We start from the raw sequence: 24,528 nt of genomic DNA on the forward strand, positions 1-24,528 counted from the left end.
TGGGAGCACCTGAGGGTGGGACTGGCCCTGCTGCAAGCCTCCAGCAGCCTGGAGGGAAGCCTTGGCTCTGCAGTGCTCACAGCTCAGGGTTACTGCAGAATCACAGGACGAGATTGGTTTGGGCTGGGGGGACCTCGGGGCTCATCCAGTGCTACCCCAGGTGTGCCATGGACTGGGACACCTCCCACTGGCTGCTGCTGCTGCTGGTGAAGGTGTGATGATGCAGTGGCTGTGTCCCAGTGTCCTGGCTTGGTGGGGCAGCCTTGGCTGTGTCCCAGTGTCCTGGCATGGTGGGACAGCCTTGGCTGTGTCCCAGTGTCCTGGCTTGGTGGGGCAGCCTTGGCTGTGTCCCAGTGTCCTGGCTTGGTGGGACAGCCTTGGCTGTGTCCCAGTGTCCTGGCATGGTGGGACAGCCTTGGCTGTGTCCCAGTGTCCTGGCTTGGTGGGGCAGCCTTGGTGCAGCAGAGCAGCCATTCTGGGAGAGCTTGAAAACACCAAGCTGGAAAGGAATTATGTTTGAGACAGAAAATCCTCACTTGCTGAAGGGCGAGACGAAGGAAGATGGGGAGAAGCTGTTTGTTAATAATAAAGAATGAGCTTTTACAAAGACCTCGTGTCCCAAGCTCTTTAACTTTTCCTGGCATTTCCCATCCATTCCATTGTTAAGCCCTTTGCTGTCGGAAAACAGCGCCGGGCCAGGGCGCTCGATGATCTCATCCCCAAGGCTTCTGCCCTCGCCTCTGTTTACCCATCCCACAGCATTTGCTCCTCAGATTTGGTTTCCTACTTTGAAGAAAAAAAATAAGAAGGAAAAAGGGAAGAAGAAGAAAAAAAAAAATCTTTCATTTGTGCAGTGTCTCTCCCCGCCCCCGGCTCTGGGCTCCGAGGAAAATAGCACCTCGGTGGTTTTCAAGGAGAGGATGGACCACAGTGCATTCCCACAGTTTATAAGAGGAGACAGGAAGGCCTCAGTGACTCATAAACACTAACAGATTCTGTGTATGAGCTTCTCTTTGTTGTTTGTTATCCTTAATTTCATGGTTTTCCTTCTTTTGAGCGTGTTTGTGTATTTTAGACGATGCCATCATTTTGTCAGGACACTTTGTGTGTGGTTCCCACACAGGAGCAATGTTGTCTGCTGATGGCTGGGCTCACAAAAATAGGACAGCAGCCAGTGGAAACGCTTTGAGGGTTCTGTTTGGTGCCACATCCTGATGTGAGGACCCTGGGACAGCGAGGCTGGGCAGGAGGGACCCTGGTGCTGTGCATGGAGAGGGCCAGGTCAGGACCTCCTGCATGGGGGCAGCTCTGAGGGCTGTGCTCAAAGCTCCCCAGCCCAGTGACCCTCAATCCATCACTCAGGTGACACTGGGAGGGTCGGGCTGGCATGGCCAGTGTGACCTGGGCAGTGAGCTGCCCTTCTGGGGGTGGCTGTGCCCCACCCTGGCTCTCGGTGCTCCCAGCCATGACTCTCTGAAAGTTGGGTACATCTCTGTGTGCAGGTTGCTCCAGCAGTTCTTCCTGGTTTAGTTAAAAACAATCATTTTTCAGAGGGCTCGGATGATTTTCCTTGAGCGAGGAGGTCTTTAGTCCTTTGTGGATGTTGGCTTCATCTTGCCTTTGTTTTGCCCTTGCCACCCCACCAAACCCTCCCCTCCTGCTATGGCAGAGGGCATGAGTTGGCATCCACTCTCTGCCTCAGAGCTGGAGATGGTTAAATCCTGCTGGGAAGCCAGCGTGTTGTAAGGCACCTAGAAACCCCTTCAGACAAGGCAGCTCATTCATGAAAGGTATTTTTAATTAGTCATGGAATGGTTTGGGTTGGAAGGGACCTTCAAGATCATCCATTTCCAACACCCCTGCCATGGGCAGGGACACCTTCCACTAGACCAGGTTGCTCCAAGCCTTGTCCAGCCTGGACTTTCAGTTCAGTTAAGCCATGTCACCATCAGCTGTTGGCCCTGCTGAGCAGTGGTGGCTGGGAGTGCCAGGAGCAGCCCTGCACAGGGATCCCCAAGCCCTCTTCCTTCTCCCCTCTGGATCTGGGGGCAACACCAGCACAGCTGTTCAAATATGCTCAAAAATTCAGAAACACAAGTAAGCACTGAACTTTCCCAAGGTGGCTGAGTAATCGTGTTTGCTTTAGCATTTCAGTCCCCCAATTACCCAAGCCAAGGATATTGCCTCTTTAAACAGAGTTCAAAAAGCCCAAGAATTTTTTATAAATAGCTCACATCCTCTTGATAACAACCCGGCTGCTATTTATTGCCCACTTCCCCTCAGACAGACAGGTCAGAGGACTGAAAATCGCACTTCCCATGAAATCCAGAGGAACTGGGCTTTTCAGGTTCCTACAATTGTTTGTCATTCTGGGTTTCCTCTGCAGTTTACAGCGTTCAGCCAGGCTCACCCTGCTAAGGAGGGATCCTTAGGATATAGTGCTGCTTTCCTGGAGCCCTTAACCCCATTTTCTGCTCCTGTCTTTGGGACCAGCAGGAAATCCCTTTGCTTCCCAGCAGCATGGGGTCCCTCCAAGCCATTTTTTTTTAAACTCCACACTTCACTGAGTCCTCTCTGGCCTTATTTTACACTCCCACCTTCCCATTCAGTCCAAAGCTGGGTGCCCAGAGCTGTCTCCTGCTGAAAGCAGGTGGGAGCTGCTTCCTGGTGCTTCCTTGCCTCTGTGGCTGCAGAGGCTCCTCAGGAGCTGGGATTTGCCCTGTCCATAACTCACGCTAACCCAATCCCACTGGCCTGCACCAGTCCTGTGCTTCAGTCACTGTGAAACCACAGAATGGTTGGCGTTGAAAGGACTTTAAAGACCATCTAGTTCTAGCCCCCAGTACAGCTGGAGGGTTCTTAGCAGTGGATAGACACCCATGTAAAGAAAAAAATAAGTTTAGTTGTATTCTTAAGGATAATTTACAGGAATATCAGGAGAGTTGGTTTGTGCCAGCCTTGAAGTTATTTGTCATGGGGTTGCTGCTGAGGAAAACAGAACTGTAACCCCTCAGCCTCAGACATGAGAGATGATGAAAACTTGGCTTTGGTGGGACTCTAGATGTGTCAGACCATAGACCCTGTGTGTTGGAAGTGGAGGATCTGTGCTGATGGCTTGGCCTCTCTGTGAAAAGCAATTACATACTGTCACAAGGAGGATGTAATTTTAATTAACTCATTCTTTAGCATCTCTTTGGACACGGCGATTTCCCTGAAGGGGCAGCATGAACTCTTTCCTTGCCAGCTCGGAGCAGGGCATTTCTGGGTGGAGGGTTTTGCTGCTCCACACATGGCTGGAGGCTCCAGTGCCATATCTGGAGAGTGGTGGTGCAGAATGTCCCAGTTTTGTGCTCTGAGATTGTTGTGTTTCTGATTAGGAGCGCCCGGTTACATAATGGCATCATAATCACAAACATACCTGGCTCTGAGCAGAACGGGGCTGGATGATTTATTCATAAGAGTTTCTTCATGCAGAAACTTCTATTTATTCCCTGTTGTAAGGGCAGGAAAATGTCAATGGAAGCTGCCGTGGTTCAGTCTTCCCTCTCTTCAGGAATACTGGAGTAAATTTTTGGGGGGTTTTATGGAGAAATTCCCGTGCCTTTGTGCTTGGAGGCACAAGCCTTGCTTGGTTTGCAGAACCCAAATGGTCTGGGAAGGGAGCAGGAGGTGCTGAGGGGCTGCTTACCCTGCCCAGACCTTTGCTGCTGGTGGAGGCTGGTGTGGCAAGAGCCTGGCAGAGTGATCAGAAACCTTAAACTTGAAATCATGGCTGGTTCTTGGTTTGTGATTTGGTTTCTATTTATTTATTTATTTTTATAAACACCTTTTCAGTGTCTCCTCCTTTGGCTGATGTTTCTCAGCTTGCTGGTTGTTTTTTGACATTTACTTACTTTCTGCAGCAGCAGAAGCCTTGCTGTGTCCTAGCTGGTCACCCAGGGCTGGCTCTCCAGGGCTGTGATGGGCCCTGGTGGCCTGGGCATGGTCAGAAACTTCTGTGAAGCCTCTTTACCCCTCTTGTGCCTCAAAACCTGATGTCCAGCTTGGACCCTGGGGTGCGTTTGGGGTGGCTCTGTCCCAAATCCTGTGGAGGCTGTGTGGGTGCAAGAGGAGGGCTGAGACCCTGCTGAGAGGCTTTGCCTGGACCCCTGTTGCCAGTTCTTCCTTGCCCTGGAAAGGGAAGTTTGCCCTGTGTGGGAACCCACCCCCTCTGGGGACATCCCTGAAGTTTTATGGTGCTCAGCAGGGGCCAGAGTGGGAGCCCAGGGATTCAGTGCTCCCATGGGAGGTTTTTGTGGGGAGGAAGTAAAACAAAGTGCAAAGGCAATTTATCTCTGCCCTGGCCATTTGTCTGCCACTCACAAGGGGGCCAAACTTCATCCCTGGGTGCTGTGTGCTGGTGTGGAGCCCTGTGAGGAGCCAGCTCTGTGTCTGGCCAGGAATGGGGTTCAGCCTCCATCACCCCATTCCCACACCTAATCCCAGTGAGAAAAATTATTTATTTCTGGGAAATGGTGCTGTGGGAGGTGGTGCCCATGTGGGAGCAGTGCAGCCCCCTGAGCTGCAGCATCTCCTTGCTGTGCTCACCCAGAGTTAGAGAGCTGGAACTCTGCAATGACCTCGTGGCAGTGGTGGCAGCCACGTGGACTCGTGGTGACACCGAGCTGGCTGTTGGGCTTTCACTGGGAGCAATCCCAGGAAATGTGCTCAGTTCTGAGTCCCACGCTGTGCGTGGCTGACCCGTGACAGGTTTGTGTCTTCACCACTGGAGTTTCCTTTCTGTGGCGCCGACCCCACGGCCGGCGAAGCTGCCGATGGTTGTACCAGTGGTTGTGTTGAAGGTTGTACAAATGGTTGTATTAAAGGTTGTACCAGTGGCTGTACCAATGGTTGTACCGGTGGTTGTGTTGAAGGTTGTACCGGTGGTTGTACCGGTGGCTGTGTTGAAGGCTGTACTGGTGGTTGTACCGGTGGTTGTGTTGAAGGCTGTACTGGTGGTTGTACCGGTGGTTGTGTTGAAGGCTGTACCAATGGTTGTACCAATGGTTGTGTTGAAGGTTGTACTGGTGGTTGCATTAAAGGTTGGACTGGTGGTTGTACCGGTGGTTGTGTTGAAGGTTGTACCGGTGGTTGTACCGGTGGCTGTGTTGAAGGCTGTACTGGTGGTTGTACCGGTGGTTGTGTTGAAGGCTGTACTGGTGGTTGTACCGGTGGTTGTGTTGAAGGTTGTACCGGTGGTTGTGTTGAAGGCTGTACCGGTGGTTGTGTTGAAGGCTGTACTGGTGGTTGTACCGGTGGTTGTGTTGAAGGTTGTACCAATGGTTGTACCGGTGGTTGTGTTGAAGGCTGTGCCGGTGGTTGTGTTGAAGGTTGTACTGGTGGTTGTGTTGAAGGTTCTGTTGAAGGCTGTGCTGGTGGTTGCATTGAAGGCTGTACCGGTGGTTGCATTGAAGGCTGTACCAATGGCTGTACCGGCGGTTGCATTGAAGGCTGTACCAATGGCTGTGCCGGCGGTTGCGTTGAAGGCTGTACTGGCGGTTGTGTTGAAGGCTGTACCAATGGCTGTGCCGGCGGTTGCGTTGAAGGCTGTACCGGCGGTTGTACTGATGGCTGTGCTGGTGTGCTGTGTCTCACAAAGTTGGGCTCCTCCTTTCCCACATTCCCCCCTAACCTGAGGCTGTGGCCCTGGTTTGTGGCTTTGCCCATTTTGTGCTCCAGTCCCGTGGGCCGTGGCAAGGCTTGGCCGTCGCCTTCTGCAGATCACGCCGGGTTCCACCCATGCTGGAATGTGTCACCTGGGACTCCGTTTTCTTCATGCAGAAAAGCCATTCTTTACTCACAAAATTCATTTCACAGTTTTCACAGACCTCGTGTGCAACACCAGCTGGCGAATTGTTCTCTTGCTGTTTCAGTTATTGGTCAGAAGATGATTTGTGTGTTCATACTCAGATTAAGGTGTTTACATCTTCCTTTGTTGATTCTCTTGGGACAAGATCTGTTGTTTATACAGGTCCCCTATTTTTCTCCCCAAGGAATGGGTTGTTGTGTTCACAAGCTTTGCATACCCACGATTGTTTCATTTGGGAACTTGCAAGTTGTCTGCAATTGGAAGTGACAGACTAGCAGGACAAGGTCTGATTTCATTAGGCCTTTTCTTTTATAACATATTTTACCTGTCTGCAGCACTTACACCTTTGGGAAAATCTCATTGAGTTTATTAAGTGTATATTTTAGAAAAACAGTTTTAAAATGAATTAAAAATTAGGTTTTTATCTCATTTTGTAGAATCCCAAATTGACTCAGGTTGAAAGAGATCAAGGGATGCAACCTGCTCAATCTGGTCACTTATTTCTGTAAATTCATAATTTCTGTAAGCCTCAGCCCATTCTCTCAGAATTAATCCATTGGTTTAGGGTATTTTTAGGGCGTGTTGATTGTCTAGAAATTCCCTTTCAGGTCTGATATCCAAGAGCTGGGCTTGCTCTAGGGCCTGGGAAGTCTGTTGTACTCTTAGCTCTGTGCATCTCCTCACCATCCCACAGCCTAAGCTTGTGGAGTTGGTTTCCTTTGAGAGCCAATAACTGAAAATGATGGAAAAAAGGATCAAAAACCCCCTGATAATTCTGATAGATTTAAAACCTATTGCTTTAACGTCCACTGCTCAAATCAAGCAGAGTGCTCTGGTTCGCTTCCAGCAGAGAGACACGAGCGTCGTGTTGGTATTTTTAAAGCTTTATGTGCAAGACATCAGTTGGTGTTGCCAAACTCTGATTTAAATTTATACATCCTGGCTCAGCCTGTTTGTTAAAAAAAAAAAAAGAGAAAAAAAAAGAAAAACCACCCCCAGCATAACAAATTCAGTATCTTTTCCTTATTGCAAATTTTTTGGCATCCGATGTCGCGATCTGCACAGTGTAGTTATTATCCCTCTATCTGATCCATTGACTAATTCAACATCATTGTTCCAATAATATTATTTCAGGGCAGGTAACACACTCAGGTTACCTCTGTGATGACACAAAACGTGGCACAGCTTCCAGTGAGTCACAGCTCCACAGTGTGTGCAAATAAATAACAGGGATGGTGAAAAATAACCCGGGTCCTGTATTTTTAGCAGTCCAGTGTGATGCTGGTGACACACGAGGAGCTGGGGGCAGGAAGGGTGGTGGGTGCTGCTGGGTGGGAGCCCCAGGATGTGGCTCAGGGGCTGTGCAGGGACCCAGGGACTTGGTCCTTGGCAGCTTCTCCTCCTCTTCCAAGGAGGTGGGAGAGTTCTGGCTGCTCCCATGTCTAGGGGGGCCTTGGGGTGGCCTGGCCAGGGCTGGAGGATGCTCTGTGCCCACCCACAGTCCTGGTGGGGCTGTTCTGGTGTGGGCAGCACAGCTCTGCCCCAGAAAGGAGAAGCAGGAGGGCTGGAAGTGGCTCTGAGTGCTGAGGGGGGCTCAGTGGGATGGGGCTGGCACAAACCCTGTGAGGAGGGGATGCTGGTTTTGTGTCTGGTTCTCTTTAGTGTGGATCCCCCCGTCACACGGAGGGCTCAGCCCCGTGAAGGAGCAGCCTGACTCCCAGGCTGGCATATTTTAGGGGTGCAGGGAAGGAGAGGATTGCTCCTCCATGTTCCCAGAGCAGGGTACTGCTTCCCACCAAGGTGCTGGCTCTTCCCACTGCAGGGGATTTGAGGGTGATTAATTGATGAGTCCCTGTGTGCCAGGCTGTGGGGCAGAGCAAGCCCAGCATCGCCCTGAGTTCCTTGGCAGGGCTGGAGAGCATCAAATTACCAATTCTGGGCTACTCTCTGCTTGTATTTTTAGAATAATTGCTACAAACATTCTTGGGATTTTTTTTTAAAGAACCACAACAGCCATTCATATATTTAACAATATATATTTATATATATATATATATAATTTCTAGATCAGTACATTCATCAGTACTTGTTTTTCTTCACAAACAGAAGAACTCTTACAATAGTAGACTTTCTAAAATAAATACTATTAAAATAGAGCTTCAAAATAAATATTCTATACAAAGAAAAACCTTCTGTGGTAACATTTCAGGGTGTACATGTGAGGGGGTGGTAAGAGGAGATGGGGGAAATATTTCTCAGGGTGTCTGAGCGTGGGAGGGGAAGAGAATACCCAGTGCTGGGAAGGGTGAGGGCTCATCAGGATGGCAAAGCCAGTGCCCAGGGAGCACCAAATCTGGGATCTGCTCCTGGCACCTGGTGGGCACAGGCACAGGGCTGTGGTGACAGGGTGTTTGTCTGTTGGGGCTGCTCCCCTTGGGAATGAGGGGTGGCATTGCCAGCACCCTCAGGTCCCCCCTTCTCTCTGTCTGGGCTGTTTTGTGAGGGCAGGGCCAAACCCTGCCATGGACCTGCTGCAGCAGTTAGCAGTGCAGGTGCCCTGCCATCCTCCTGCTCCTCCTCCAGAGCGTGGCACCTGTGCCAGGGGCAGCTGCCCTGACCTGCCCTCCTGCCTCTGTGAGCACCCCACCTCAGTGCCATGGCTGGAGAGGTTTGTGCTCGTTTGCAGCTGTCCCTTCGTTTGCAGCTGTCCCTTCGTTTGCAGCTGTCCCTTCGTTTGCAGGGGGATCTGCCCTGGCAGGGTGGCAGAGCTGTGGGGCTGTGACATGGTGACATGGCACCATGCCCATGGCCCATCTCTGGGGGGGCAGGAGACCCAAGTACCTTCACAGGAGTGGGGGATGGAAGTGCTGGGATGGGGAGGAGAGGGAATATGGATTTCATTGACAGGAGCTGCTCCCTCTGGCAGAGCCCTGGCTCGGGCCAAGCCGGCCCTTCCCCAGCTCCAGACAGGGCTCAGCCCTTCCTGCCGTTCCTGGGGCAGAGTCCAGGGGCCGTGCTGGGAGCCAGGGGAGGAGGGAGGGTCACTCTGCTACACTGACCACTGCTCTAACACATCCACAAGGCTTGGCAGGCTCCAGCACGGCATCATCGCCTTACAGGGCTTGGGTACTAAAACAAACCAAGAGAGAAAGAGTTTACAGCTATGTACAGTGAGGGGGAGACCAGCTGGGAGGGCTGGGCTATGTCCAGGAGTGTAGACTGGCACGGTGGCCACCATTCCATGGTGCCTTTGCTCACGAGGACCATGCAGCCAAGCCATGGGCTCTGCCAGGGCAGGATTTCAGCACAGGTTCCCAGGAACAGCCAGGGCAGGGGGTCAGAAAGGCAAAGCAGCCGTGGGTGGAGGCCATTTGGACATGTGTGGTCCCAGCAGGGGAGGGCAGCAGGTAAATGCCTCTCCTGCTGGCCTTTTCTAGCTTGCTTGTATCTTAGGAAAAGGATTTCTCTTATTAAATACAATATCTTATACATTCAACCAGCAGTTCAGCTAGTTTGGGGTTGGTTTTCCTGTTATCTTTTCCCCTCCAATTTGTGCAAGATAATAAACACAGCTCTGGATCCCCACCTGCTTCCTGATGCCCACAGACAGTCAGCATGAGGCTGCCCTATAGGAACTGGTATCTGGTAACAGACATTACATCCTTTTTTCTATGATTCAGCATGTACAAGCTAGCAAATGTTATAAATAGAAGAGTTGGTTGGTTTTCTTTTTTTTTAACTCCCCCATTCAATAAATATCTACAATTCCATTGAGCTAAACCCCAGGCCATCCAGCTGAGCTGAATTCTGCAACCCAAAGACACCAGAGTCCCACCAGGGTGCTCCTGCCAGCCCCTACCCAGGCCAAGGGGATTCCTGGAAATGCTACATGAGCTCTGCCTATTGCTTGTCTAATTAGAGATGACATTTCACTGTCACTGCTGTGCATTTACTGAGGAAATCTCCTCTAATTAAAAACACCAAGAGAGACTAGGTCAGTTTTCTGCATGCAACAAGTACCTACCTCCTCATTAGAGTGTTGCATGTTTGGACCAAGATTCTTGTCTAGCACCTTGTAGTTGTCAAGAGAGAGGGGTCACAGCATCCTTGGGGAAGGAAGAACCAGCCCCAGGAGGAGGGCAGGGACAGAGCCAATGTTTGTGCGCTGAAAACCACGGGCCCGCTCGTTAGCTGCACTCTCTTCCTTCCCCTGGCTTTCCCTAGTGTGTGTTAACACTAAAATAAACACTACAAGCATTCTCTACATTTAAAAAGACACTTTTGTACAGAAGAGGCAAAAGTCAAACAGCAGCAATAGGGGTGAGGGAATGTCCTGTACTTCAAGCAAATGCCATTCACCCCCAAGACAAAAACAAATCTTAATATCTAATGAGCAAAGAAGAGCTTGTTCCAGGAGGGGAGGTACTGGATTGAGACCCCTAGAAAAATACATCTGTGTGCATCGTACACTTAGGTTTGTGGGACTTCTTACCAGAGCTTAAGAGGTTTACTGGACCAAACCCTGCTCGTCTTTCCTTTGTGGCTCGAGTTGCATCCCCTGTGCTCTGGGAGTGAGCTGGGCTGGGGGAACGGGATCAGCCACCTTCCTCCTGCACAGGGGCTGCTCTGCTGAGGCAAAACTCATATTCCATCGGGTGAAACCTGATGCCAAGCATCAGCTTACAGGCAGGAGGACCCGGTGTTGATACAACTGCCTGAACGCATCCTGCTGCCATTCCTCCTGGGAGGAGCAGCCCTGCTACCATCTTGCTTTAGAAAGAGGGTCCAAACCAGTGGGGTCGGGTGGGATACGCCCAAAGGGCAGAAGACCCATCCACAAATGAAATGTAGCTTCATTTCTGGTCCAAAAATCTTTGAGGGACACAGAAAGCTTTAGAGAGACACATACTTTGTGTGCAACCAGCCCTTGGAGTGGTGTCTAGGAGGGAAGGAGGGTGGAGGGAGTTCCCCCATCGCCTTCAGCAGGCTGCTGGGAGCGAGCTGGGGTTTGGAAGGAGACAGGAAGCAAGTAGCCCGCCCTGAATCTGAATTCAAAGCAGCTTTTTGCAGCTGGGAATGGGGATTGGCTGTGAGGTGGTGCCTGCCAAGCGAGCAGTTAATGGTTCCTGTGGTGTGCAGGCCTGGTGAGCAGCCGTCCCTCCGAGCTGGGAGTTTTTCAGCAGCTGTACTTCATGATGTACATGGGTTTGCAGCCTTCGCTCTGCATTATTAACATTCCTCCTTTGGCCCCATCTATTTCAACTGCGACCAGTTCCAAAAACCCTGAATAACCCAAAGTGCTTCAGTTTGTGGAAACAGTTGCTTCTGCTTTCTCCGAAGGCAAGAGGCCGGCGCTCTCCTCAGAACACAGGTTATTAAAAAGAGCCAACACCCCCTGCTCCACGGAGCATCCTCCCATCTCCTCCTCCCAAACCATTAAAAGGGCTTTTCTGCCCCTTTGCTCTCGGGCAATGCCTTGCAAATGACACTGTTTGTGTTTTTGCATCTGCATCCGGGCCGGCTCACTTGGTCGTAGCATCTCTGGCTCAGCTTGACGCAGCCGGTGGCCGGCAGGTAGCAGAGCAGGCAGGGCAGCACCAGGGACAGGGCGCTCATGAAGGACCAGCGGGCGCAGCAGTTGGACTGGGAGCAGGAGCAGGGGTGGTCGGCGCACGTGCCCTCGTCGTCCTCGTTGGTGCAGTGGTAGAAGACGCCCTTGACCAGGCACATGCAGGTGGAGTAGTTGACCAGGTTCTGCGCCGAGCACAGACACTCCTGGTTGCACACCCAGCACGAGGGCAGAGTCCGGGGCAGGGCACACTCCTTGCACTTGCATTTCCCGCAGGCCTCGCACAGCAGGAAGTGCTTGTCCAGCTCCTGGGACACGGGGCCCTTCAGGTCCAGGGGCTTGCAGTTGATCACCTTGGGCTGGATGCGAACGGCGCGGGGGGACGATTGCTCCGCCACGGGCACCGGGGCCATGTGGTCCAGGAGCCTTTGGTCTGAGGATGTGCTGCTGCTGCTGCTGATGGAGCTGGGGCGCCCGCTGAAGGAGATCCAGGGGTGGGTGACATCCTGCTCGCAGCGCTGCGGGTGCTGGCCGGCCGAGCCCGGCTCGTGGGGGGCCCGGGGCCGCTTCTGGGCCGGCGGCTGGGAGGCGCCGGGGTTGTCGGTGTAGTCGTTCTCCAGGTGGGTGCTCTTCATCTGGTCGATGGGCAGGATGGTCAGTGGGTGCTGCAGCCGCCCGTAGGGGATCCGGCCGTCCAGCAAGGGCTGCACCATCACAGAGTTGGGGACAACGGTGATGTTGTGAGGGATCCGGGGCTCCATTGAGAAATCACTCCAACTGCTGGGGCAAATTCTGTGCTTAAGTGTCCTGGGAGAAGGGAAGGAGAAAGAAAAGGGATGGGGGAAAGAGAGAGAGCGCATTGTTATTGTGGTATCCTGCAATGCCAGCCCAAAAGGGCTCCTTGCTGAGGCTGGTTGTTGTGCTGAAGGTCTTGTAAGGTAAACTCGTGTCCGAGGGAGGCAGAGCACAAAGTGCCTCACTCCTCCTTTGCTACCGTGGCCATCTACAGCTCTTCCAGCCTTGGGAGGGCTGCAGTCACTGCAGGCTCCTGGAGAGCTCACTCATGGTTTTACTGAGGGAAAGCACATCTTGGGGCTGCTGGTGTACCTTCACATGTGGTTTTGTCAGCAAGTTTCCTGAAACGATTTCTCTAAACTTTGGAGGTTTTCCCCAGCTGACCCTGATCCCTAAAAAACCTGATGCAGGATTGTGGCTTGTGGAAGCACTGGCCTGGTACAAAGGTGCTTTTGAGCCTGGGGCTGAGCACCTGTCCTTGCTAACCAAGGATCTGCCTGTGTGAGGATGGATTGATTTTGGTGAGGAAGTGTCCCCTCTCCATCAGGAGCCGCTGGTTCCAGAGGCTCCTTTGTCCCCCCCAGGGGAGGTGGAAGCGCTGGCTCAGCCCCTTGTCTGGTGGCAAAGCAGGGTGGGAGCCAAGGGTGCAGCTCCCAGGAGAGCAGCCACACGGCCAGGCTGGATCCATCACCTCTCACAGGTAATGAGACACTGGTGCAGCCCGCTAAGTGCACTCATTCTCAGCTGAAGTGCTGTTTACCAGCCGCTCTGGCTGAGCCCTGGTGCCGCAGTTTCTAATTTCATTGAAAGAGTGCAATTTATCCTGGAGTCAATCCAAAGATTCAGCAGTGGCGTAGGACAAGAAACCACAGGAAGTAACTAAACTTAAATCAAAGAACGGAAACGACTCAGTTCAAATTTAGAAAGTGCACATTGTTTTCTAGTAGATGTGCCATTTCCTCACGGGGTGACCTTTATTCATAAATAATATAATGCTGGAGATCAGTTGAAAGAAGGGGTGAGTAAAGCTTTGGTCGCAGGAGGGGAAAAGCTGCTGGTATCAAGAAAAAGGAAGTAGTGAACAGCTTAAGGCATTGCCAGTTGTTTGTGTTCAACAAATAAATTAACCTTCTCCAACAGCGTGAAAGATTTGGACTTGGCAGAGCTGGTTTAACAGCTGGGCTCGATGATCCTAAAGGTCTTTTCCAACCTAAATGATTCCGTGATTCTATGGCTTTTAATATCACAGCAGTGGGGAAAAGGAAAGAACTGCATCCAGCTACAGCCCTATAATGCACGGGAAGTGTGTGTGACAGTGTTTGTGCCCTTCTGCGAGAGCACATCTCCCCTAAAACAAACACGGCACCGCAAAAACGGGAGCGAGAACTGATCCCGCATCCTTGGAAGAAGAGAGGGAAGCCCATTTTTACCCCCTGAGAAATGCCACCAGAGTCCACTCTTGCGGTTGTGAATCGCTGCTTTGATGGATCACTTGGCGTTGGGGGTTGGAGCAGTGCCAGTGCTCCCGGGATCGGTGCGAGGGCGGGCGGGCTCGGCACAAGGGGAGCTGGGCAGGGCGGCACAAGCCGGGTCCGGCCCCGCATCCGCCCCTCTGTGCCCTGCACGCCAGCAGGAAGAAATGCTTTATTAGCACTAATGATCTTTATTGTCATGCAGCCCTTATGCTGCTGCTCTTCCCCAGCTGAAATTCTCTGCTGGGTCTTAGCCATTCATTTGGATTTTTTTTTTATTTCATTATTCATAGCTCATTGACATCCTGACTGGAGGAACAAGAGGGTTTATAAAGCATCTCTTCCTAGTTACTGTATGTAAAAAACAAAGAGAAGCAATGATTCTGACAACTCTGGTGCATGCAGAGGGAAAAGAACTTGATTTTCTTTTGTGTATCAGAATCCAGTGTCATGATATAAAAAGTATTTGCTGCAAGTCAGAGTTTAGCAAAATCATCAGTTCTCTGGAGGCTGTGTGTTACATTTGCAGGGAGACTTTGATTCCACTGGGTTTTTTTGGTGTTTTTTTTTTAAGGAGAGAGATGCAGCTGTTTTGGTTGCCAAGAGTAAGTGCAGCAGAGCTGATCTTAGATGGAAGGTAGCTGGAGGAAATGGTGGCAGTGCTGCAGGGTGCTCCAGCCTGTCTGCTCCTCCTCACCCTGCCCTCGTGGCCTCCCCAGGGCTCCCTGCCCACCCCACTTGGTGCCAGCTCTCAGGAATCTGCTCTGTTCACCAGACTTCCCCTGGATCCAGGGAGAGCCATTTGTTTTAGGGTGGCCTGTGTGGCAGCAGGGTGTGGAGCAGAGCTGCTCAGCCCTGCCTAGCACCAGCCCTGGTGCTGCCCGTGCCCAGGGTGGCACCGAGGGTGTTCTGCATCACTGGTGGCAGTGTGGGAGTCCCTGGAGGTGGCACTCAGGCTTTGCATTCACTCTGCAGTGCCCAGCCTGCCATGAGCCAGGGCCAGTGATGCCATCACACAGAAATGGTGTCACCAGATGAATTTGGGGAAGGATTAGAGCCAGGCCATTCCTCAAACACCCCTGAGCACAGATGGGGTCTCAGGCAGGCAGATGTTAAAGATGGCTTATCTGAGATGATGCTAATCAAGATTTCAGTTAATTACCACAGAAGGGAGAGGGACCCTGGACTAGACACCACACATCAGGAGAGTTAGGGATAAAAGCTTTTCTTCCTCTTTTTTCACTGTAGTACAGTTTCAAATTGTCTTTTTAATAGACAAACTATTTCTGCAGGACAAGGGGAAGGGAAGCCTGGCAAGGTGAACTCAAAGATATCTGGGCACAGGATCTGCTTGGATAAAACCTGTGGAGGGGAAACAGCCAGACAAGACCCAGCTCTCCCCATTCTTAGACCCCTGCTCTGGCCACAGTGTCTCTCTGGCTCCATCAAGATCACATTTAGACCACCACAGATGTGTACCCTGACAGGGTTTGGTGCTTGGACACCTGGTCCTTCACTCTCTGCCCTGCCCTCTCTCCTGAGCAGAAGTTTCTGCAGTTAACTGCTCTCCCCCTTCACGCTGCTCTTAACAGACAAATGTTTCTGATATTTGTGGAATTTTCCAAGGACCACGACTCCATTGCTGCTGGCCTTGTCACCAGAAGTTCCAGCAGTGCAGTGACATTGCTGGTGACAGATCCAGGTCAAGCCCCTCGAGTGCTGAATGGGATGAGCTGGGTGCTGCTCACCCTGCAGGGGCTCCTCTCCCCTGGGCTCTGCCCACCACAGCCAGGGCACTGCTCCATGCTGGAGCTGCTCCAGGGTGTGTCTGTGTGCTGTGGGCACCTTTCCCTCAGCTGTGTGTCTGTCCCAGGACAGGGCAGCTGCCAGGGAAGGGCCCTGGGCAGCTGTGCAGGCACACAGTGCTCCTGGCAGAGCAATGCAGCCCAGCCCTGGGCTCAGGGATTTCTGCTGGGGCAGAAGGAAAGCATGAGCCAGAGTGCTCCTGTGGAGGGTCCCAGGCTGGGATGTGCCTGCCTGGACACCTGGAGGGGCCTTGTGACCTCCCTGGAGGACCCTCCAAGACACCACAGCTGGACCTTTTCTGGTTGCTGTGCCCCCAGAGGCAGGGCAGCATTTCCTTCACCTCCCCCCAAACCCCAGCACACAGGTGGGGTGTTTGCTCACAAGGACAACGCTGCCTTCAGCAGCAACACTGGCACCCTATAAACTGGATTTATAAAGCTTATCCCAGCCAGATCCCAAATCAAAATTAGTGTTTGGGGTAACCTGGCACCCTGAAAGAGGACAAGAGCTGAGGGGTGCAACCTTAGGGATCTTTGTTGTCCACTGCACTAACCCTGATTGTAAATTGCATTTCAATTGAGGAAAAAAAGCCATAGAGTACACAAAATTAATTCATTTTTGATCACAGGTAATTACAGATGTCTTAGAGCATTAACACAGGCACAAATTGACTGTACAGATAATTTTCTTAAAGTAGACAACAGGAAGAAAAATTCATGACTGTCTTCTTATACAGGGAGCTTTTCATTCTTTAGAGGCAAACAATGAGGTTCTTTTCAAGGCAGCAAACTCCCATGAAGAGAAAAATTTCTCTTCCCCCATGACTGTACAGTCACTCACCACATACAATTTTCAAGTCAAAATATACTTCCTTCCAAGGGAGTAAAATTGGACTCCAAGTTCATACACGTGTTGCAGTGTTTGTTCCATCTCCTCATCAAGATATGGCCAATTTAAAATTACTGTTGTACTGGGTAATTGCAGGTCCTAAAGTTGTAGGAAACCAACTGTTATTGTAAAGTGTTTTGGTATTATTTCAGACTCAAAAGTTTTGTAGGGTTTTGAAAGTAGATGAAATTAAAACAAAAGGCATTTTATGTTTTAGTAGGATTTTGGATTTGCCTACTTCATTTTGTCCTTGTAGGCAGTTCCATGAGAAAGCAAACCCTCAGGAAAATTCATTCTCATTAATTTCTTCAGAACAAGTTTTGAAAGAATAAGGTTCTAATATCTTTATTTTCAGAGTGGAGTTGGACAACAGATCTTCCAGTAACTGAAAAAGAAAATGGATCTTGACTTAAAAACCCAGTGAGTGCAGAAATAGCTAATGTTCATAACTATCTGAGTCACCCACTTATAATTTTAATAAGCTCTTTCTCACATGTTTAACAATATTCTAGATGTTTGTGGTAATAAAAAAATAACGAGAGTAAGGGACTTAAGTCCAGAGGAGGGTCCTGTGTGGAAGCAATCCTGGGCAACCCAGGGCTGCCACCCCCCAGGGCAGCCAGAAGGAAAATGGGAAAAGCTTCCCTGAGCTCCTCCTCGGCAGCCAGCATCAGGTACAGGGTCCCACAGTTTTGCCCAACCCTTTTGGGACACAAGAAATGTCTAAAGGGAATTCAAATGTCACAGAAAGCCAAAAAGGCCCAGATGTGCTGTTTGGGTGTGTTTGCTGAGAGACCCCAGAGTGGGCAGGGCAGTGATGCAGCCACCAAACCCCTTCTGTCCTGGTGCTCCAGACCAGGGACCACTTATCTCTCTCTAATTAATTACACCTTAATTGCACCTCAGGAACAGCCTGGCCCTTCTGCTGTGTCTGACAGCCCCAGGGGCAGGAGGAGCCTCGGCAAACCCAGATTTCTCCTGGGGCTGCTGGCACTGGATTGTCCCCTCCTTGTCCTGGGACACCTCTGGTGGCTCCTTTCTGGAGCCTGGCCTGTGCCCTGGAACATCAGGGAGTCGGACCCTCCAGAGGTGCCAGGCTGCCCTTTGCCAGGGGCTGGGGGCCACCTCCAGGACCATGACATAGATTGTACATCTTAGAAATGGAAATCCATAAGGGGAATGGGGAGCACTGTGCACAACGAGCCACCTTCTTATTTTGGGATTGTTGGGGTGGGAAAACACCTTCAGGATGGTCAAGTCCAGCTGTAAATGGAATAAAGAAAATCTGATGCTTCAACATGAATTTATGAATTTTCAATCTCAGGTTTCCAAGAATTTCCCAAGTGTTGAAGCATCACAATCTTCTGTGAAGAAGGGATGGAGAAATTGCCAGGGACTGATGAAAGGCTGAGCCTTGCACTGGGACAGGGTAAGAGCTGAGCTGCTCATTTGGGGATCTGCTTTGGGTCAGAGCAGACAGCTCTGAATCCTGGCACCTACAGAGGGATCCCACCTGCTCCTGGGCACTGATACTGGACCTGGGCTAGATTCAATTTTAGGAAGGAATTGTTCCCTGGCAGGGTGTGAGGCCCTGGCACAGGGTGCCAGAGCAGCTGGGGCTGCCCCTGGATCCCTGGCAGTGCCCAAGGCCAGGCTGGACACTGGGGCCGGGAGCACCTGGGACAGTGGGAGGTGTCCCTGCCATGGCAGGGGTGGCACTGGGTGGGATTTAGGGCCCCTCCCATCCCAAACCAGTTTGTGACTCCATTACCAATGCAAAAGTTGAATTAGTCTCTGGCAGAGCTGTGACAGTCACTCAGTGGCACACAGGCAGCAACAGTTGCAGTAAATGCACTGCAGAAAATGGTTTATTTGCTTTGCTGTCTGGGACACACGAATTTCTGAGAATACAGTGCAAGAGGAAGAAAACAAGAAAAGCATAGAATATTTAGACTTAATACAGGAAATGACCATAACTGAAAGCAACACATTGGAAGCAGTGTCATGCCAGGGGTGGGCAGGGACATTTCCAGGCCTGTGCCAGGCAGCACAGCTCAGGATCGATGGCAACCAGTGCCAAATCTGACCTGTCACCACCAGTCTGTCTCCTCTGGTGGCTTGGCTAAAAAGCATTTTTTGGTTAAAAAGCTCCTCTGGAAGTGTCGGGCAGAGCTGCCCCTGAGCACTGGGCAGGGCAGGGTCCCCCTGAGTGATCAATAAAGGATTTGCTCCCCAGGGCCCAGCAGAGGAGGAGCTGGAGGCAAGGGAACAAATTCTGCCCCTGCCTTTGTTTGGCATTAAGGACATCCTCTTGTCCAGGCCTGCCAGCAGTGACAAGGGACACTCTGCTCCTGGTGCAAGCCAAAGGGTCCAATTAAAGCTTTTAATGAGGAAGACTACTCTCAGAGGTAGTTAAAGGAGACCTTGCAGCAAGCACATGTTTTTAATGTGGGATTAAGAATAATTCATAAGGTTGGAGTTCATTAAGGCTGAGTTTGGCTGTCTGGGTTCTGAGTCGAGCTGTAAATGCTTCAAAAAAAGGGAAAAAAATGTTTTTTTCCCCTAAAGTGTGTATTAATATTAACAAAATATTGACATTCATTCTTTTTGTTCCCCTCCTCAGCAGCCTTATCTAGCTAAGTCCAGCTAGAATCTTCTCTACAAGTAATAAGGCAGCAAAAAATTTAGAAAGCTTATTAGGGAAACCTGCCATTTTTAAAACGAGACACGAAATTCTTGCCAGAGTGTGGAAATTCAGGAGCTGGGAAATGAGACCTGTAGACTTCCAAGAAGCTGTCTCTGTCCAGCTAAAGTCTGTTCCTATGGTGCGAGTGAATAAAGCACATTTTGGCCCACTAGCATTCAGATCTCTGGACTTGGATTTCTCAGTCAGAGCCTTCTACTGGACAAAAACATTTATTTTAAGGGCAGAAAACCAAGCTCAGATATGATCTATTAAGCTAATGGTACTAAATGATAACCCTGTTGGAAGGATTGGACATTTTCTTGGGGGAATACATTGTATGGCATTGAAAAAGGTTTAAAAAAATAACACTTGTGCAACTGTTTGCCTGCAAAAACACAGCTTTTACTACTGGGCTGAGCTGGGAAGTTATATAGCAATATGATTAATGAATTTTTTTCCTTCACATTTAATTTTATGAAAACTGTCAGAACTGGTAATTAAGTATTGCTGTAGTGTTGTAAGTGATGTGAATTTTATTTCACCGAAGCCTGAGAACAGAATTTATTTTTTTTGGGGGGGGGGGGTAGGAGTTGTTTTTTGAGATGTTGCATTCCCCAGTCTGGTTTGGGAATTAATCATGATTCCAGGAAAACAGCTTTTGTTTTGCTGTTTCAGGAGGAGAACAAATAATTTCTCCCCTGCACATACCTCATAGAGAATTTCGAAAGGACTGCAGTATTCAGAAATGGTCCTTTTAATTTTATAATCCCAACATAGAGTCTCTTCCAGCAAGGGAAAACACAGCAGCCCATGGAAAAGGGCACATTTATCAACGAGACATCCCCAGTGGGGTTCCAATAACTGAGAACAACCCCTCCTCCTGCTATCATTCATTTTTATATGGACAAGGGGGAAGCCAGTCATCAGGATCATTGTGATTCCGTGCACAAATTGGAGCTTGATTCTTTAACCCAAAATAAAGGCAGAGAGGGGAAGCTGTAATATTGGGAAAGCTGAGTTCCTCTTTACCTAATTAAACAGCAATTTCTTGCCATGCTGTCCCCTTGGCATGGTGTGGAGGAAAGGCAGCAGCTGGAGAAGTTTTAAAGAATCTAGAACGTGCCTTTTCCACTCTGGATTATGCAGGGATGCTTTTCCTTTTCTCTTTCGTTCTCTCCTTCACCCTTTAAAGAAAAACTTGGGGCTACAAAAGACTTGAATGAAGGAATCAGACCCTTGGTAACTGGAGGAGAAAGAGGGAAGCCTTTTCCCCCGTGATATTCCTTTGCAGTGCCATTTCCAAGGTCTGCATTCCCAGTCCTGCTTTCCCCTAAGACCTTTGTGCCTTTTATATGCCCCTTTCTGCTTTTTCCATTCCCCTCCTGATAATGAATTTTCAGAACATGTCGTCTCCAGGCTTGTCTTTCTCCTGTGACGCCAGGACTGGTACCAGAAAATAAAATCCTGGCTTATCTTTGCTACGCAGTTGGTAGAAAGGAGCAGCCAGCACAGGTTTTTCCTCCATACATAAAATATTTCGTGTATTAGATGAAGTTATTCCAGGTACACATTTTTATTACTCATCTAGCCTTTAAAATACAGCATCCATCCAGATTTAAAACAAGTGTACAGCAAGACAGGGAAGAACAGTGATGGAATAAGGCACTGAGGCCAAAAAAATGAAAAAAAGGCTTGTATGAAATAAAATGCTGAGGAGCAAAGGTCATGCAGGAAAGGTCTGACACATGAGTGGCTGATTTTGAAGTGTCCTATTATGGAGACAGCTAAAAACTACTTGACACTCACAAGACAGGGCTTTGGAAAAGAGAGGAAATGCGGATAATCCATTCCACAGCAAGAAAGACCCAATTCTGACTTGTCAGCCCAGGTGACCGTGTATTTATGCTCCTTTTCTGGGAAGGAAGGAGGGATGAAGGAGAAGACATCCCATCAGCAGAAAAAAGCCACTTATTCTGCTGTAAAAGCCTGCAAACAAACCCGACCCAAGAGTGCTGAAACCTGCCTGCCATATATGTACAGCAAATGCAGATGTTGATGGGAGAACGCAGAAAAGAGGTATAAATCAGAGACGCAGGGACACAAATGGAAATTCTGCAAGAAACAGGATATTTCTCCAGAATGCCAAGTCTCCTCTGGGCTGGGAAGCACCAGGCAGCTCTCCACTGTACATAATTATAGCTAATCACTGTTAGAAAAGTCATGGCCAGAAATATGCTCCTGATCAGCGATCTGTAAGGAGCAGCCCAACACATCTAGAAGGAGCGCAGGATTTTCCCTCGGGGAGCAGGCTTGGCTTTTTCTACTTAAAACATTTAACAATTGCTCGCAAGCTCCGATCTCGTACTTACTTTAAATAATTCAGCTAGGACCATCTCTCCATAGGCGAGTTAATCCCAAATGCGAGGCGGACGAGGGGGCCGGACCTGGGAGAATGCTGGCAGGAGCGGCAGGAGCTGCGGGCAGGGACCTGCGAGCGCGGCGCTGTCAGCGGCGGCCGCGGCGCTGCACCCGCCTGCCTGCCTGGGAAAATGGCTATTTTATGAATGGGAGGGCAGCGGCCGCAAGTGCGCCTGCGCTGCCGCCCGACTCTATGAATGGGTGGGCACCGCGGCGGCAGCGCGCATGCTCCGCTGCCTTTTATGAATGGGGGCTGGAGGGGAGCGCGGATGCGGCTCCCGGGGTTTTTTTTCCCCCTTTTTTTTTTATGAATGAAGGGCAGCGGCAGCTGCGCATGCACCGCGCCCCCCGCCCGGGGCTGGAGGTAACGGCGGGGGTGGGGGGCACCCGACCGCCGGGGGGGCACCGCCGAGCCCCCTCCTCTGCCGGCCCGATCCCGGGGAGCAGCCGGGAGGGTGCCCCCGGCCCCTCGGGCATCCCCGGCCGCCGCCCCGGGCGGCCGCATCCCGCCGGGAGCGGGGCGAGGGGCGGCAGCGCTGTCAGCGCCTCTCGCCGGGAGCCGGGGGGGGACAGGAGCTCGTTCGGCTGGAGGTTCTGGCGATCCTCGCTTTTGGGATGTGTGACCACGAGTGAAACGATGGGAACGGTTCCCCGTTAGCGCTCGGCTTCGTTTCCCGGTGCTGAGAGCTGCGGCTCGCTCCGTTCACCGCAGCATCGTCACACACCCGTGTCCGTCCCCCGTGCCTGGCGCCTGTGGCAGCACCTGGGTGAAAATGCGAGCACAATCCCCCTCCCCCCCGAGTGATGTATGTGCAACCTGTGGGTTTATTTCATGGCTTTCTCTCCCGAGGAGGAGAGGAGGTGGGGTAGAGCCGCAGGGTCCCCACACCCACCCAGCGCCGGCAGCTGCTCCCGTTTCATGGACGTGAGGCCATGGATGAGCTGCTCCCAGCTCCGCTGCTCTGCCCGTGTTCAGCGTTTTGGGGAGCCTCTCCCAGCGCTCCGCAGCCAGGTCCTGGGGCTTCCCACCCATCCTTAGCCCAGCGCGGCTGCTCCGTGTCGGGGGAACCCTGCCCGAGCTCGGGCTCTGGGTGTCCCTCCGTGCTCCGGTTCCGCTCGGCACAGGCGCAGCCTCCGCTCCAGCTGCCGCGGAAGCGGCCGCAGGTGGGGCCTCGGGCCGTGCGGTCCCCCAGGGGCCTCGCAGACAGGTTGCTTTCCTGAAAATGCATTAATGATGTATTTTAATATCTGTGAGGAGTCATCTGCAGAGCACAAACCAAGGGCCTGCTCATTTCCTGCCGTGTTTATGGCATGTATATTTCAAAGCTCGCACAACACTGAATAAAACCCCGTTGTTTATTTATTTAGTGCTAATACGAACAATGTATGTTACCGCAGATACAAAACCAGGGAGATTTCTTTCTCCGGGAAGGATTTCTCCCTCCAAGAGCTGTGCTCTGAAGCTGATCATTTTCTTAGGTGTGTTTGTCTCCGCGGGCAGAGCACGAGTGGGAGCCGTATTGTGGGTCATGGGCAAACGCAATTTAACAAGGAAAGGACAGAGGGTGGAGACTCCCATCCCAAGAGAACAGCTTTTTCAGGAGGTTGCATAAAATCTTACTGGCCTTCAAATCTACCAGCTGGGTGCTTTTGAAAATAAATAGAAGGTAGTTGGTAAAAGTGTTGCTTTGTTACTGGTTGCGTTCTTTGCAGTGAAGTACTGCTGGAAGGAGAGGCAGGCAGAGAAATTCCATGTCTGTGATTTTGGAAATTGGCAAATAAAGAGATAATGGAAGAAAATGTGATTTATAAAAAAGCTTGTATAGAAGAAAGGATGAAAAAAAACATCGTCGTGCTGTATTTCGTGCTGGAAACCAGCCCAAAGCTGAGAGACTCAAATTCCTGAGCACAAAAAATCTCCGATCCCATCGTTCTACAACACTGGCACAGCATAAATTCTGCACCTTGGTTTGAGTGCTGCCAGTGTTCTGTAACGTCGCAGCAGTGGGAGAGTCAAGCGCCTCTGAATTCAAGGCTTTTATCTCTGAATGCCGAGTTCTGTGTTCCGGGGCCGCGGGCACAATGCCCGGGGGAAGTCCTTTGTTGCAGTGCGCGGAGCATCTCCCTGCGAGCCCCGGCCCCTGCGGAGCTGCTCTGCTCTGCCTGAGCCTGCAATCCCACAGCAGCCCCAGGCACTGCCCTGCCAGCCCCTGCCCTCCTGGAACCCCCAGCAATAAAACTGAAAGAGGAAACAGAAATCATTATCCAGGTGTGAAGGAGTGAGGAGGAAATGGGGTCTGGCTCTGTGGCTCTCGGGAGAGAAAACGGGAATATTGCTGGTAGGGCTGGGGATTGATGAAACCTTTTCAGGCAGAGAATTATGAGATTGTAAATCTTGGAGCTAATTCACCTCTTCCTTAAGACGTATTGAAAACATGATTTGACTAATTCTCCCCCGTGGACAAAGGTGTTTCTTGCTAGACCTTAGCCTGGTTGCTATGCTCAGGCACACAGGGCTGTGGGTTTGGAATTGTGTGTGGGTTTGGAATTGTGTGTGGATTCCTCCAAGCTGCTGTTCCCGTTGCTACCAGCTCTGCTCTGGCTCTGGATCAGGATCAGGATCCAGAAGCTGACCTGGGGGTCACTGAGGCAAAAGCCCAGGGTGAGGGCGGTGGATGCTCTGCACTCTGGAGATTCCTGGCTCCTCTGGAGTCCCTCTGCAAACGGGAGGAGCTGGAGATGCCTGTGTGCTGGGCAGGGGGGGGATGGTGTCACCCCACCTCTGCTGATGCTCTGTCTGCTCCCCAGATCTCCTCATCTGCTGTGAAGAGCAGGTTGTGCCTGTGAGGAGGAGACTCCTTGTCGGGAGGGCTCTGGGGCTGCTGCAGTGCCAGGGAGCAGCATTGTGTTATCTTTGTGGGATTCTGGAAGCTGAGGCTTTAAGGGAAATACCACTTGTCCCGGGACATGTAAGGAGTTTATCCACGTTGGCAGTGCTGCTGATACTGAACTCTGCTCTCCTTCCTCGTGCAGGAAATTAACTGCT

The 24,528-nt window shown here is 51.0% G+C and overlaps 1 protein-coding gene across 1 annotated transcript; it reads right to left on the reverse strand.

The window, feature by feature from the left end:
* Positions 1–7,868: 7,868 nt before the first annotated feature.
* Positions 7,869–21,594, reverse strand: SPRY4 (sprouty RTK signaling antagonist 4). The gene is made up of 2 exons (XM_018915612.3): positions 21,434–21,594; positions 7,869–12,224 (listed from the first exon to the last, which is right to left on the reverse strand). The coding sequence occupies exon 2, from the start codon at positions 12,176–12,178 to the stop codon at positions 11,285–11,287; it is 894 nt and encodes a 297-aa protein (XP_018771157.1). The 5' UTR covers positions 12,179–12,224; positions 21,434–21,594; the 3' UTR covers positions 7,869–11,284.
* Positions 21,595–24,528: the final 2,934 nt, after the last annotated feature.

This window comes from Serinus canaria, chromosome 13 (assembly GCF_022539315.1).
Source record: "Serinus canaria isolate serCan28SL12 chromosome 13, serCan2020, whole genome shotgun sequence".
Taxonomy (NCBI): domain Eukaryota; kingdom Metazoa; phylum Chordata; class Aves; order Passeriformes; family Fringillidae; genus Serinus; species Serinus canaria.

Bases quoted from the DNA above. Each gene is read 5' to 3' on its own strand.
- SPRY4 (XM_018915612.3), bottom strand. From the start codon at position 12,178: ATGGAGCCCCGGATCCCTCACAACATCACCGTTGTCCCCAACTCTGTG.